The 15,325-nt window shown below is 33.9% G+C and overlaps 1 protein-coding gene across 2 annotated transcripts in view; it reads right to left on the bottom strand.

Moving 5' to 3' along the window:
* The window catches only part of SDHA (succinate dehydrogenase complex flavoprotein subunit A), a 46,995-nt gene that overhangs the window by 28,247 nt on the left and 3,423 nt on the right, over positions 1-15,325 (bottom strand). The window contains exons 2-7 of one of the 2 annotated variants that reach the window (XM_051969775.1): positions 6,446-6,535; positions 5,122-5,283; positions 4,617-4,760; positions 4,015-4,179; positions 782-930; positions 406-530 (exon numbers count right to left, since the gene is read on the bottom strand). In XM_051969775.1, the coding sequence (XP_051825735.1) occupies positions 406-530; positions 782-930; positions 4,015-4,179; positions 4,617-4,760; positions 5,122-5,283; positions 6,446-6,535 (835 nt within the window). The remainder of the gene's footprint in view (positions 1-405; positions 531-781; positions 931-4,014; positions 4,180-4,616; positions 4,761-5,121; positions 5,284-6,445; positions 6,536-15,325) is intronic. The other variant, XM_051969774.1, reaches the window with a different exon arrangement.

Here is a 15,325-nt window from a genome sequence, read left to right as displayed (position 1 = left end):
TGCATTATTCTGAAAATTATCTTATGTGGAATGTTGGATAAATTATATCAAAGTATTTTTTTTTTTAAATCCCACTGCTAGAAAAAGGTCTTTATTTATGAAACTGCAGATTCCTCCCCTCCCCCCCCCCCTTTTTTTTTTGCCAAGACAATTGGGATTAAGTGACTTTGCCCAGGATCATACAGCCAGGAAGTATTAAGTGACTGAGCTTATTTTGATTTGAACTCAAGTCCTCCTGACTTCAGGGCTGGTGTTCTATCCACTACACCAACTAGCTGCCCCCAAACTGCAAATTTTTGAGACTTAATCTCTTAACTTATAAGTTAATGTATATTAAATGTTCTTTTAAAGAAGCTTATATTGTGTGATTAATTTCTACATTTGATCAAGTTAATAATTTCATACCTGTAGGATGGAACTGTACGAATTCTAAGTCTTGACAAGGAAGGCCTGCTCGTGTAACCATAGCTGTGCCATCTCCTGTGCTTGTATGAGCAGAAGTACAGCTGAAATAGGTACGCCCATAACCCCTGGAAAACATATTCAGAAGATATTAAGTAGAGACATAATACAGAATAGCTGATATTTCCTCATAGTGTAAGAAAAGAGAGGGTTCTTAACCTATATAGCACATAGATATATAATCTTGAATGTTTATTTCTTTACCTATAAAAGTAAAGAGTTAAACCAAATGATTTTTACAGTCCTTCTGAGCTCTATGATTTTATAGGCAAAGTTATAAAATCTCCTTCTCTATACAAAATAGTTTTCATATTCTTACCCAGTTGCAATAACTGTATTCTTTGCTCTAATACGATGTATGGACCCATCTTCTATGCACAATGCAATTACTCCGCGGCACTCCCCATCTTCCATTAAGAGATCCAAGGCAAAATATTCCACAAAATAACTGGTATCATACCTCAGAGACTAAAAATGAAAATATTAGTAAAATATTTTCAATTATGCTTTAAATGTATTAAACACATTACTAGTACTAGCCTACAATCCATTTGGATCAGTTGAGATAGTAATTAAGACCCATCTGCTGAATTTTTCCAACATGATTTTAATATGGCTGTCCAAGAATTAGTAAAAAGACACATGGGAACAATATTATGGATAGATAAGGAACAAGTGGTAGGAATTCATTCAAAATACAGATAACCTTGAGTAAAGCACATTGACAATGATAATAATACTATATAGAAGAAAAGGGTATTTTCAATCCTATAGGGATTATTTTAAGAGAGTATTATTTTGGAGTCTTCTAGAATGCTTAGGGTTAATTATTTTTACATTAAAGAGGCATCTGTTTACTCTGCTTGAAGTATTTTTAGATTACCATAAGACTTCTTCATGTCAACTGTACATTTCCATACATTCTCCCTTTCCCCCTTCAACCTTATTATTTTTTTCCTTTTCATAACTTCAGGAGGGCCAAAATTTAAAAGAGAATTCAAAGTAATCCTCAAAACACTACAAGAATTGTAGTGGAACCAGAATCTGGATACAGTTAAATATCATTGACAAGGAAATTTAGCTTAATACCTTTGGTCATGGCTCCTAGTACTGGCATAAGACCTTTACCTGATTGGTAAGAGCGTATAACAAGAAAGTACATTATAGACATGTATCAAAGAATAAATACTAAAATACTCAAGTGGCAGAGTGAAATTTGTAGTTGCCATTTAATAAGAACTGAAAATTTCAAATCCTTTACCTACATATTTACCCTTAAAAAGATGCAGATTGATAAAAATTAAATTGAGCCCAGTGGATTCAAGTTCTTCATGATCTATAAATTTTAGATTGAACAAAAGTATACTACAAAACAAGTCAGGTGTTGACATAGAAGAATCTTAAAATACCTTACTCAATATGAATTTTTATTTACTTAAAAAAAAAATCTTTTGACAAGACAATCCATGAAGCACCAAAATATTATTGTTTAAATGTTGCTTTTTACAATATAAGAACTTTTTAACAATAGTCTCCAAAGTGGAATAATAGACAATCAATAAGCATTATTAAGTTCCTACTATATGCTAAGCACTATACTAGGAAGTGGTGATATAAAGATAAAAAAATGAAAATAATCTTTTCTCAAAGAAATTCAATGTGTCAAATGAAACAAAATATACACATTTAAGTACATATAAATTATATATAATGTCATTAAATAAAAGGCAATTGATAAATAATATAAATATATGAAGATATCAGCTTAAGCATGACAAAATATTAGAACTTAAATTTATATTTGCATAAAAAAATTAAACTATATTAATATTTCAATACATGGATTTATTTTACTTACTCTGCATGTCACTCTAACCATTTTTATTACATTAGCAAAGTGCCAGGGATAAAGCAGGTGACTGATAAATACTCCAATATACTATAATTTATACACAGTAGGCACTGGCAAAGCTGATATTTCTCTTACTCCTAGTATTAGGTCTTAACAGGATTATGAGGAAAAAAATCATTATGATCTAATTAAATACGACAAAAAGTCAGGCAAATTCAAAATGACCAAAATTATCAGAAATATGGGTCTATATCCATTATTATTACTGATTAATTTTACCCTTGAGATATTAGGTAGAATTTGGATGAGATTTTCCAAAAAAAGTAAAAAAAAAATCTATCATGAATAGACTACACAAAGACACTCACCCACCCTGAAAACCAGAATTTTCGAACCTGTTTAAAAAAAATCTTTCAAATGAAGTTTCAGTAGGTTTTGAACCCATTTGTTAAAAAATATAAATGAGATGCTATGTTCACTTTTTTTTTTTTAATCTCTCCCATGGCTTTTTCCTTTTGCCAATTTTTCTCTCCTAACATGATTCATAAAGCAATGTGTATTAAAAATAAATAAACCTGCTACAATTTAAAAAAAACTATCTTTTCATTGCATGTATTTTGAAAGATAAAAAGATATGAACAACAACAAGCAGAACCAGGAACAGATTGTACATAATAACAGCAAGATTGTGCAATGATCAACTAAGACTTTATTTTTCTCAATGGTTCAGTGAACCAAAGAAATAATATTAATAAACTTTGGATAGAAAACGCTATCTGCATTCAGAAAGAAATTTGTGGAGACTGAATGTAAATCAACACATACGTTGCTCAGTACCCCTCTCCCCCCAGTGGTTTTTCCCTTTAGTTTTGATTTTTCTTTCCCAACATGATTCACAAAGAAATGTAAGAAAAAATAAATTAAAGACATACACACACACACACACACACACACACACACACACACACACACACACACAAATATAAGAATTCTGAATAGTTTCTAACAACAAACTACTGACATCAAGTTTCCTTAATTAACACCAGGGAAAATTCACACATTTAAATTGCATAACTGCATTTCAATTGCATCATTGGTAGAAGGAATTGAAAAATTAGTATCATACTTTAGTAGGCAGAACAAACAAAGCATGGAAGCAATTTTCTCAGCTGATTAACATTAAAATCAAGTATCAAAATAAAATGAATTAAAACCAAGCAATTTGATCACTATCACAAAGTATTAAAACAAAATTTTAAAAAGTAATGAAGCATATTTGATCTCATTGAGCTCAATAAATTAGCCAATAATAGTACTATAATGACATCAAAGATATCTGCAAATTTTTAAATTGATTCTTGTGTCTGTTTTGTTATGTCCATATTAATACAATAGTATATGTATTTAATTCATAAATATATACTGAGGATATATGCTCAAAACATTTTTTTCTAAAAGGTGTGTCACCAAAAAGCTTGGGAACCACTTTACAATTTCAAGTTTAGTAAACTATGTTTTAATTTAAGTTTCTAGTAGATTTTTGCAATTTTATACTAAATCACCCATGAATTTTTACTCAAGCCTCCTTATGCTTCCAATACAAGAATTCTTAACCTTGGTTACCCCTTTGGCAGTCTGGTGAAGTCTAAGGACTCTTTCATTTGTGGAATGGCTAGCTCTCATTTCAGGGGTTCTCTTACCCTTCCATACAGAGTGTGCAATAAAGAATGGCCAGTCCTGTCTGCCACACAACAGCAACGATGAGCTTGTCCCCCTTTCCCAAATTTTAGGCTCTGTCCACCAAATGCTCGCTGATAAATCTTTCCTTCTTCTGTTCTACTAAATGGCATGCCATAATTTTCCAACTGTTAAATGTAAGAATATTTCCAAAAACATTACCTTTAGTTTTACTATTAAACAAAATCCATAGATAATTTGTAACGGAAGCAAATTTAAGCAATTTAAATAGCAATCTAGGAAAAGAACAAAAAAATCACTCCAATGTTAAAGTTTTAGTCAATATTCAGAGTGATATTAGAAAGCTTTAAATGAGATCTTTTATAGAACTCAATGTAAGACAATAAAGGAGATAGAACAATTTTCTTATTCAGAATAAATTGTGAAGATAATGGAGAACATATTTCTTTACTGAATCAATTCATTATTTCATCCCTGACTAATCATCTTTTTATATCTTAAATATTTAACAAATATTCTTCTGTTTTAAATCAGTGGAAGCTAATAGCATACTAGATGATAATACAATACAGTACTAATATAACAGCATAAGCTTTGGTCTTACCTCAACTACTGAAGCAGGTGCTTGCTCTGTCATGTAATGAATTGCATCCTGATCACCCAACCAATCAGAACCTTTTACAGTGTCATAGAAATGCCATCTCCAGTTGTCCTCTTCCATGTTTCCCAAAGCAGCATTAATTCCTCCCTGAAAATAAAGGCATTTTTCTGAAGTCATTCACAATATCTACCACTCCAATTTTACTGGAATGTTCTTTAATTCTTCCAACAGATAGTTAATTTGTATGATATTTAAAAATATTCTTTCTGGCATCATGCATATCTTAGTATTTTTTTTCCAGTTTATGGCAAAATAATCCTTACTGTATGCTGTTTACACAAAAAATACATAGTTTAAGTACATTTAATACCAGATAATCATAAAAAAATTAATACCTGGCTGGTTACAGTGTTTTAATCTCTCCTTGTAGTTTTATCTATAATTTTTAAGTTCAAAATTCATTCTACTAAATTAAGATTTTAAAATCTAGCTATCTAATTTTCCTTACCTGTGCTGCAACAGTGTGTGATCTTGTGGGAAAAAGCTTTGTAACACATGCTGTATTGAACCCAGCTTCAGAAAGTCCAAAAGCAGCTCGTAAACCTGCCCCTCCAGCGCCCACTACCACTGCATCAAATTCGTGGTCTACTACAGGATACTCTGTGGAAATCTAGAAAAGAAAAGTTAACTTATTAAGTATTACATTCACTATGGTGTTGAGATTTTAATTATTACTGCATTTCAGGGACTATCTGAATTAAAAGCCTTTAAGAAACTAAAAAAGCAAAACTGAATTTTGTAAACTACTTCAACAGGATTGATATGAACAAAACTTTCTAAAACTTAAAACTGCTACATAAAATGTGAATTGTTATTATTAATAATCAACAAAATCCATAAACATACTAAAAACTTTCAGGATAACAAAGTGCTATTGTGGATATGATAAGTATTTGGGCAATGAAAAATAACCACCACCACACCACCTCCAGCAACCCCTCCCCAACACTCCACTGAGAAAGACATTATTACCCTCTCTCCCACATTAGGAAAAGAGCTATTTTAGGAAACCAGGCAACTTTTCAGGGCAGAGAGATAAATCCTCAATCAGAGTAATCTAAAATTTGTATACAAAAACTTTAATCTTGGGATTTTAATTTTTGTGGGAAATATTAAATATTTTTAAAAGCACTTACTTAATGGACTACTATCTAGTACTTGTTAATATCATTACATGAACTCCCCCGTTGTCCCTTCTCATCAAAAGAGAACTATCAACAAAACTATTCTTTTTGTAAGTCTATAAAATTCTGATTACTACAAAACCCAATCCTGTTTGAAGGAAGTACAATAAAATTGCACCATAGTCAACCTATCTTAGAGTCTATTAAATGATTCACCCTAAAGTCATATTAGTACACTTTCAAGAATCTCCAAAGACCAGCCCTTGGGGCATCAATCTTGCCAAACAATTGAAAAGTAGGTTTTAGTCAACTGAATTCATGCATTTTCACATTGTAGAAATTAATGATATTTGCATGTAACTATGAAAATAACTATTAAATAAACTTAGGCATTTGAAAACTTATTAAATGCAATCTGTCTTTTAAGTAAGCAGCAATTTGAATTATAAAAGTAAAACTAGCTCTAAGCAGTTTTACTTGTTACTCTTCATCTGATAATTATTTCTGTGACACTTCAGTTTTGGATCTATATACAACCTCCATCACCTCAAATTCATACATGCACCAATACATTATCAATACTATGATAAAATCTAATTCCAGGGCAATGTTACAATACATCAACAATACAAAAATAAGTGAACTTACTGAATTTGAAACCTTAGCTGAAGACCTTTTTTCTCCATTAACAGTAAAGTGAAAATTTCGTGTGTTAGACTGCAACGTTGCTGGCCACTGCTGAAATGCAAATGTGAAAATATTAAGAGTTCAAAAGGCACAGGCATTGTTAATAAACAATTTAAAAAGCTGCAGAGAAAAGATTCTAAATTATCCTCAATTGTCTACTTTAAGCCAACTAGATAACTTTTCCACTTAGTTCTCACTTATTCTCCTCTAGTATTTCATCCTTCCTATCACAACTGAATACTTAAGAGACTTTGGAAGTAGCAAGGTTTCATCTTTGAAATCACTTTAGGGGCAATTAGGTGGCACCAGGGGCAGCTAGTAGTGCAGTGGATATTGTACTAGCCCTGAATTCAGGAGGACCCGATTTCAAATTTGGGGTTAGATACTTAAACCGTCCTAGCTGTGTGGCCCTGAGCAAGTCACTTAACTTCAATTGCCTCAGCAAAAAAAAAAAAAAAATCTTAAGAGACAAAAGAAACAAAAATACAAGTAACCTAATTCTATTTTCTTAATGTCTTTTGCCATTGCTAAGAAAAGTTCTGATTGTGGTCAGCCTACAAATTTCACTGAAAAAGTCTGTAAAACCTGCTATTTTTCCTTTTGAAAGATACTTTAAATAGTATAAGTCTACTGCCTAATAAAAGTTTATTGGTCAAACAAATGAAAACTTTTATTTTCATTACTTACTGATATGCCCTTATAGGTTAAAGAGGAAAAACATAACCCACATAGCCATTTTCAGACATGCTCAAGAAGGGATGTTATACAGTGGAAAGAACATTGGACTTGACTGATACCAAGAAATCTAGTTATTACTCCAGGCTTTGTCACTATCTATATAACATTAGTTAGAGTATATAATATAGTTCTTTCACCTGGATGTGTGATGGTCCCCTAAATTAAGTCTTGCCTCAAGGTCACAGTAAATTAGTTGCAAGTACAATACCAGAACCCAGAATTTAAGTAGCAATCATTTGTTTTAATCAGAAAGTCTAAGAGTCTACCCCTCTTCAGATTTATATAAGACCTGTTTAAGATCTTAGCTTAAAAAGGCCAAGGGCTCCCACTGTAGACAGAACTCTCTCCAGTCATCCTGATCCGTACCTGGAAACTAGGCCCAGATGGCTTGGGAGGAGAAAGTGAGGCAAATGATTTTGCACAGCTATCCCTCATTTGAAATCCAATGTATTTGCATGCCATGGTATCATCTCCCTGATGGCCATAGTGTCTAGCACACGGTAGGAACATAATAAATGCTCATTCCTTTCCCCTTTTGAGGTTAGGCAGGGTTTCTATAACTTTGAAGTCATTTAAAATGGTCTAAGTGGACAAAAAACTCAATTAACTTGCTTCTGTGTCCAATTGATGCACATTAACACAACAGTCCAGCACAGGGGAAAGGACAATGGATTTGGAGTCACAGGATCTGAATTACCTATTCAACTAGCTATTATTTGCTATTATTAATAATTAGGCAACCTACCTCACTCTCTGGGCCTCAATATTCTCATCTGTAAAATGAAGAGATTGGATGAGATGGTCTCAAGTCCCTTTCCAGTTCTCAAGCTGTAATCATGTGATCCACATTATATATATATATATATATATATATTTTTTTTGGTGAAACAATTGAGGTTAAGTGACTTGCCCAGGGTCATTCAGCTAGTAATGATGAGGGATAAGGGTACAGATGTAGAGGTTAGGCAGGAATGGGTAAGGTCCATTCTCTAAGGCCCAGAGTTCAGGAGCTGCTAAACCCAAAGGCTATGGTAAAAAAAAAACTTTATTGCTAAAGAAACACCAAGAGGGATTCTCTTGGTGGGGATATCATTCTCAAGAAAGACATGATCTGCAAAGAGTCATTTTCTGAAGACCCATTTTATGCATGAGTCTAAGAGAAATCTCAGGTGAATGTGAAATCTTGTCTGGAGTTGTGACTTCCCCCAAGAAAGCTTATTTTGCTCCGAGAGGACTAAAGACCATTTGGGTTTGTAGATCAAAGGAGATGTTTTTTGTAAATTTACATTTGTAAAATTACATGATTTTACAGGGCTCACTTAGGTCATACAGAGTTTTACTCTTATCAGTATCAAGTTTCTGAAACTAGATTTAAACTTAGGTCTTCCAGACTCCAAGGCATGTACTACAGATTGCTTGACACCTCTTCTCAAAAGAGCCTACTAGTACTGTTTTAAAGTGAAGCCAGAGGCCCTCCAACCTCTTTTGGTCCCACTTCTCTTACCAATAAAATCTTTGTGATCAAGCACCTCGATGTGTACATTTACATGATTGATAAATTAATAAATGAATTACTAGACTATTTAGTATTATAATATATATTATAAAATATATGAACAAGAAATTTTAATTGGAAGTATGAAATAAAAATACTTGATTCCATAAATAAAAGCAAGTAGGAGTTTATTGAGTAGGCAGGTAACATGGTCAGACCTGCACTTTATAAAGAAAACACTTTGGTATTTGTGTCAATCAATAAACATTTATTAAGCACCTATTACATGTCAGGTACTGTGTGGAAGATGGAATGAGAAGGAAGAGAGCTAATGTAGAGATATCAAGATATGAGATAGGGCTAGAACCATGAGACTGGCTAGAAGGGGAAAGATGTGAGGGTTAGTGTTGTAGAGGCAAAAACAACAAGATGCAGTAACTGCCTGGATAAGTGAGGTGTCAGAGTGAGAAGTTGAAGTTGAAGTTGAAGATTTGCCAACCTACTTCCTGGTTCTGCCCACTATATTTTGCATCAATTAACATCCGCTTTCTCAAACTTCTCTATAATCATCATATTCATTGTTGTTAGCACAGTAATGCTCTATTATATGCAACACGATTTATTTAGCCATAAGATGACAGGAAATAATACTGATGAATGTTAGAGGGAATGTGGGGAAACTGGGACACTGATGCATGTTAGTGGAGTTGTGAACGAATCCAACCATTCTGGAGAACAATCGGAATTATGCCCCAAAAGTTATCAAACTTGTGCACACCCTTTGATCCAGCAGTATTACTACTGGGCTTATACCCCAAAGAGGTATTAAAGAAGGGATAGGGACCTGTATATGCCAGAATGTTTGTAGCAGCCCTGTTTGTAGTGGCTAGAAGCTGGAAAATGAATGGATGTCCATCAATTGGAGAATGGTTGGGTAAAATTGTGGCACATGAATGTTATGGACTATTATTGTTCTGTAAGAAATGACCAGCAGGATGAATACAGAGAGGGTTGGAAAGATTTACATGAACTGATGCTAAGTGAATTGAGCAGAACCAGGAGATCATTATATACTTCAACAACAATACTGTATGAGGATGTATTCTGATAGAAGTGGATTATCTTCGACAAAGAGAAGATCTAATTCAGTTTTAATTGTTCAATGACAGACAGAATCCGCTCCACCCAGAGAAGGAACACTGGGAAATGAATGTGGACTACTTACATTTTTGTTTTTCTCTCCAGGTTATTTTTACCTTCTGAATCCAATTCTTCTTGTATACCAAGAGAACTGTTCGGTTCTGCATACATATATTGTATCTAGGTTATACTATAGCATGTTTAATATGTATAAGATGCCTGCCATGTAGAGGAGGGGATGGAGGGAGGGAAGGGAAAAGTGGGAACAGAATTGAGTGCAAGGGATAATGTTATAAAAAATTACCCATGCATATGTTCTGTCAATAAAAAGTTATGATTTAAAAAATTAATTTATTTAGCCATTCTTTAAATGGTGATCATGTTACCAGTTATTTGCTACCACAAATGCTGTTATATTATTCTTTATGAGGGTCTTTAAAAAGGGGAGAGGGATTAATTTACTGTCACTCTATCAAATGTCCAAAAAAATTAGAAAATTGTCCCCAGTTCAACCCTCTGCAACCCTACTATATTTCCCCCATATAAATGATTTCTAAATAAGATTTCCAATAATATCAACTGGCTCTAGTTTTCTATGAACAGTACTCTTAAAAAAACAAGAGGAAATTAAATAGGATTCTAATGAGATCCATGCTGAATGCTTATCCCTAGCTACTTGTTGCCCCATCAATAGCAAAGGATTAATACAAAGTGATCGGTATTGGCTGCTCCTTTTATGTTCTTTTCTCTTCTTCTGGGGTTTTTTCTCTTTAACCACAGGGCGATTTGTAGATTTTTCCTTGTAGGTAGCTAATAAAATCACTGATTTCAAAGCCATCTTCTCCTTTCTAAGGATTTCAATTATTACTGGTTGTAGAGAAGTAGATGATAGGGAAGCCTCTGACATGACAAGGCACATTATTGGATACAACATATGTCTTTGTTTTGACAATATTTAGATCTTTACTGAACTTTCTCCCAACTCTTTGTCCCTGAATTCCAAAGTTTCTGCAATTGATTCCAACAGGGAGCAAAAATTTCTATTAAAGATGCCCATCAATTGGAGAATGGCTGAATAAATTGTGGTATATGAATATTATGGAATATTATTGTTCGATAAGAAATGACCAACAGGATGATTTCAGAAAGGCCTGGAGAGACTTACACGAACTGATGCTGAGTGAAATGAGCAGGGCCAGGAGATCCTTATGTACTTCAACAACAATACTATGTGATGATCAATTCTGATGGACCTGGCCATCTTCAGCAATGCGATGAACCCAATCAGTTTCAATGGAGCAGTAATGAATTGAACCAGCTACGCCCAGTGAAAGAACTCTGGGAGATGACTAGGAACTATTACACTGAATTCCCAATCCTTATATTTTTGCCTGCCTGCATTCTGGATTTCCTTCACAAATATTTCAAAGTCCAATTCTTTTTGTACAGCAAAATAAGAGTTTGGTCATGTATACTTATTGTGTATCTAATTTATACTCTAATATATTTAACATCTACTGGTCATCCTGCCATCTAGGAGAGGGAGTGGGGGGAAGAAGGGGAAAAATTGAAACAAAAGATTTGGCAATTGTCAATGTTGTAAAATTACCCATACATATAACTTGTAAATAAAAAGATATATATATATATATATATATAATATATATATATATATATATATATATATATATATATATATATAAAAGAAACAAAGTGGAACAAAGGGGAAAAAAATTCTATTAGAATATTTTTATCAGAATTCACAATTTCATTAAAAGTTTTCAGTTACCACTACTTTTACTACTCTCTGGGAAAGGCTTAGACTTTACATATCTCTCCTTACTGATGATGTGGTGTAGCTCCTAGGAAGAATGTAGCAATAACCTTAAGGCTAACCAGCCCTGTGAGTGCCATAAACAATGCTGGCTGTCAGAAAACTGATGCTCAGTAATAACAAAGTTTCTCAGAATTCAATAGTGGAGTGAATTCAAAATTCAAGTACCTTGAAGACTACTCCTCAATTTTATTTCTAATGCATAAAATGAAAATATCAGTGACTTGAAGAACCAGATCTTTTTTTTTTCTTATAACATTACCTTCTTGCTCGAGATTCTTTGCTAAATTCCCTTAGAACTTAGTCCCTAACATGATAAATCTTTGCCCCTTAAGTTGGAGACAAACTGAGTTTACGAATTTTCACCATGTCACAATACCAACCTGGGGACGCTAATATTGTTGGGGTATCTTCTGCCTCAACAGCATTACTTACAAAGTAATTCTGCAGGAATCGAGAGCCTTCTCATCACAGAAGACTTGCATAACATATTTCTCTCCTTTCAATTTGGATAGCAATATCAAGTATTTCTCCACAGATTCTTTTCAAGCCATTCAGAGAGGTCATGGCTAATTGATTATCAACAACAAATTTGAGTTTCTGTCCAGCTTTCAGGAATTTCTGTGCCACCATTATTCTGCCTTCTGTAGTAGTTGGACCTTTCAGCATTTATCTTAGTGGCATGACAGTAAAAGTAGCTCCTAGCCCTGGATTAAGCCTTTCCTGTCTTCCATCAAGTGAGGAAAGATGCTAAAAATATTCTCTTGGATTTTTTTTATTGTTCTTTTGGTTATATTATGTATATTTCAGTGTTTTCCCCAAACCTGTGAGCCACATGTAGAGACCAGATCACAGTGATACTCTCTCCTTCAGGCTTACACTAAACCAAAATATTAAAAATGATGTACACAAAATAATTGTTTTCCCTCAAGTCTGTAGCTACTTTTAGGAATTTTGAATGAAATTCATTGAAATGTCTTTCAAGAGACCCACCATGGAAAGAGTTTTGTCACTAATGGACTTCTCCAATTCTTCTAGTTATGAGAGGAACAAAACCAAGTCCTCCTACTGCTTCAGAAAACTCACAATCTCAAGGATTATTAACAGTGAAGGAACAGGGCACATATAATGATTAGTAAAATTGATCCCCCAGAAATGTAAGGCAGGAGAACCAAGAGTGTCATTAAAATACATCTAATGAAATGACTAGCAGGATGAATACAGAGAGGGACTGGCGAGATTTACATGAACTGATGCTAAGTGAAATGAGCAGAACCAGGAGATCATTATATACCTCAACGACGATACTGTATGAGGATGTATTCTGATAGAAGTGGATCTCTTTGATAAAGAGATCCAATTCAGTTTCAATTGATCCAAGGATGGACAGAAGCAGCTACACCCAAAGAAAGAACACTGGGAAATGAATATAAACTGCTTGCATTTTTGTTTTTCTTCCTGGGTTATTTATACCTTCTGAATCCAATTCTCCCTGTGCAACAAGAGAACTGTTCAGTTCTGCACACATATATTGTATCTAGGATATACTGCAACCTATTTAACATGTATAGGACTGCTTGCCATCTTGGGGAGAGGGTGGAGGGAGGGAAGGGAAAAATCAGAACAGAAGTGAGTGCAAGGGATAATGTTGTAAAAAATTAACCTGGCATGGGTTCTGTCAATAAAAAGTTATTTTTAAAAATAAATAAATGGAAGAAAAAAATACATCTAGTGAGAGTAATCTAGTAAAGAACTGAAGCTGGAGTGGGCTGGGGTGAAAAGGAACAGGGAGTGTATGCTGGGAGAGGAGGGAAGGGGGAAACTACATAAAACAAAACATAAAGGGGATCCTTCAGATTTTGTCAGGTAAATAATTAATTCCTTAGGAAAAGATGTGGATAGACATTAACTGAAATCACTGCCAAATGATACCAAACAACGGAAAAGGATCAAGACTAAGAAAAAATCAGAGATATGGAAATAAAGGGATAATAGTAACCTCAGAAATAAAATGTTTCAGTTGGTTCAAAGACTAATGCCAGAACGAGCTATTATAAATGCTAGAGTTTTGAAAGCAATGTTGTCAATAAGTAAAATGAGGAAGAGATAGGTCTTGGGGAAGAAGGCACATTAAAAAATGTGGGAAAACAAATACATTACACAAATTACTGAAAATAGTGATTTCTTCTTAATTCCACATTAATTTTTTTTAAGGCATTTTGGTGTCATAGTGTTATTCTAACGCTATTAATTAAAAAATAAGCCAAAGTCACATTATATGTGAATTCATTTTAAATTTCTAGGTGCAGAAAAACAGAATTCCAATTAAACAATTAAATCATTTAATCCAGAATGGTATGATACAACCTTATTCTAACCTAATGACAGTTTCTTTTTCCTGTCTCTCTCTCTTCCTCTCTTAGTGCATCATCTGTCTCTAATTTAATATATATGTGGGTATCCTCCGAAATTTTAAATTTGGCTTTCTCTGTTTTGTCTGTCTTATTGAGCTCATCTACATTCATGGTTTTAATTCACAACTCTAGGCCACTCCCAACTTTGCTCTAGAGTTGTAGTCCTGTTATTTCCAATTGACTGTTGGCATGACTGAAAACTGAACTCCTTCCAAATCCTCCCTGAGCCCCATAAGATTCTGTACTTCACATGGTGTTCCACTAGTAGACTCAATTTTTTGACAATTAGCTTGGAATCTTCCCTTTCCATACCCCACACATCAAATTAATTACAAAGTCATTATATCCCTTTTCCATGACTTGTGAGTCAGAACACCTGAGAGCTTAAGTAGAACGAGTGATAGCTTTAAAAATATGTATTCTTCTTACGCTCACATTAAGCTATAGCTTCAATAACCAAAGTTCCAGTAGCTGTACAGCCATAGCCTTAATTCAGGCTCCTTCTCTAGTTTGGTCTACTACATCTGATCATTAGTGTCCGTCCCCCCCCCCCCATTCAGTTGTTCTAACAAATTTATTCTTGTTATCACAAAGAGCATGTTGTACATGGAACCCACTCTTTCAAATACGTTCCCACTGAAAAGTCTAAAATCCTTCTCATGATTTAAAAACTCTTCACTAAAATCAACCAAAGTGTTTACTGCCCCACAATTGCTAGCTCTTAGGGCTGCTTACTCAAAAGACTTTATTTTCTTGTCCTCCTCCATCTGTTATCTTTCTTCAAAATAGAGTCTTAAAGATTCCCCTAAAATGTAGTAGCTATCAAGGATTCTCTACCTTCAGAAACTAGTTTGGAACCATATAATTTGAGAGTTAAAGAGAACTTCATTCAATTCACTCTATTTTGCATCTGCAGCTCTAGTTGGCTTCAGCTCAGCAGAACAAAATGCCCCTGGATTGAGTATTTCTTGGTACCCCATTTTCAGTTTCCTTTTGCGTATTATTTCTCCCATTAGACCGCAAGTTCCTTGTGGGCAGAAATGGTCTTTCTCTTGTTTCTATCTCCAGCACTCAATACAATACCAGAAATATAGTAGGCACTTAATAAACGTTTATTAAGTAGAAATGAATTTCAGCATCATTTAGCCCAACCTGTATCTGAACAAAAATCTCCTGTATAACGAGTAGGCCATTGTGTAGCTATAATTCTTGGTAAATTT

Source organism: Antechinus flavipes, chromosome 1 (assembly GCF_016432865.1).
Source record: "Antechinus flavipes isolate AdamAnt ecotype Samford, QLD, Australia chromosome 1, AdamAnt_v2, whole genome shotgun sequence".
Lineage (NCBI taxonomy): Eukaryota > Metazoa > Chordata > Mammalia > Dasyuromorphia > Dasyuridae > Antechinus > Antechinus flavipes.
The sequence above is the reverse complement of the archived record's forward strand: the minus strand, read 5'-3'. Positions and strand labels throughout refer to the sequence as shown.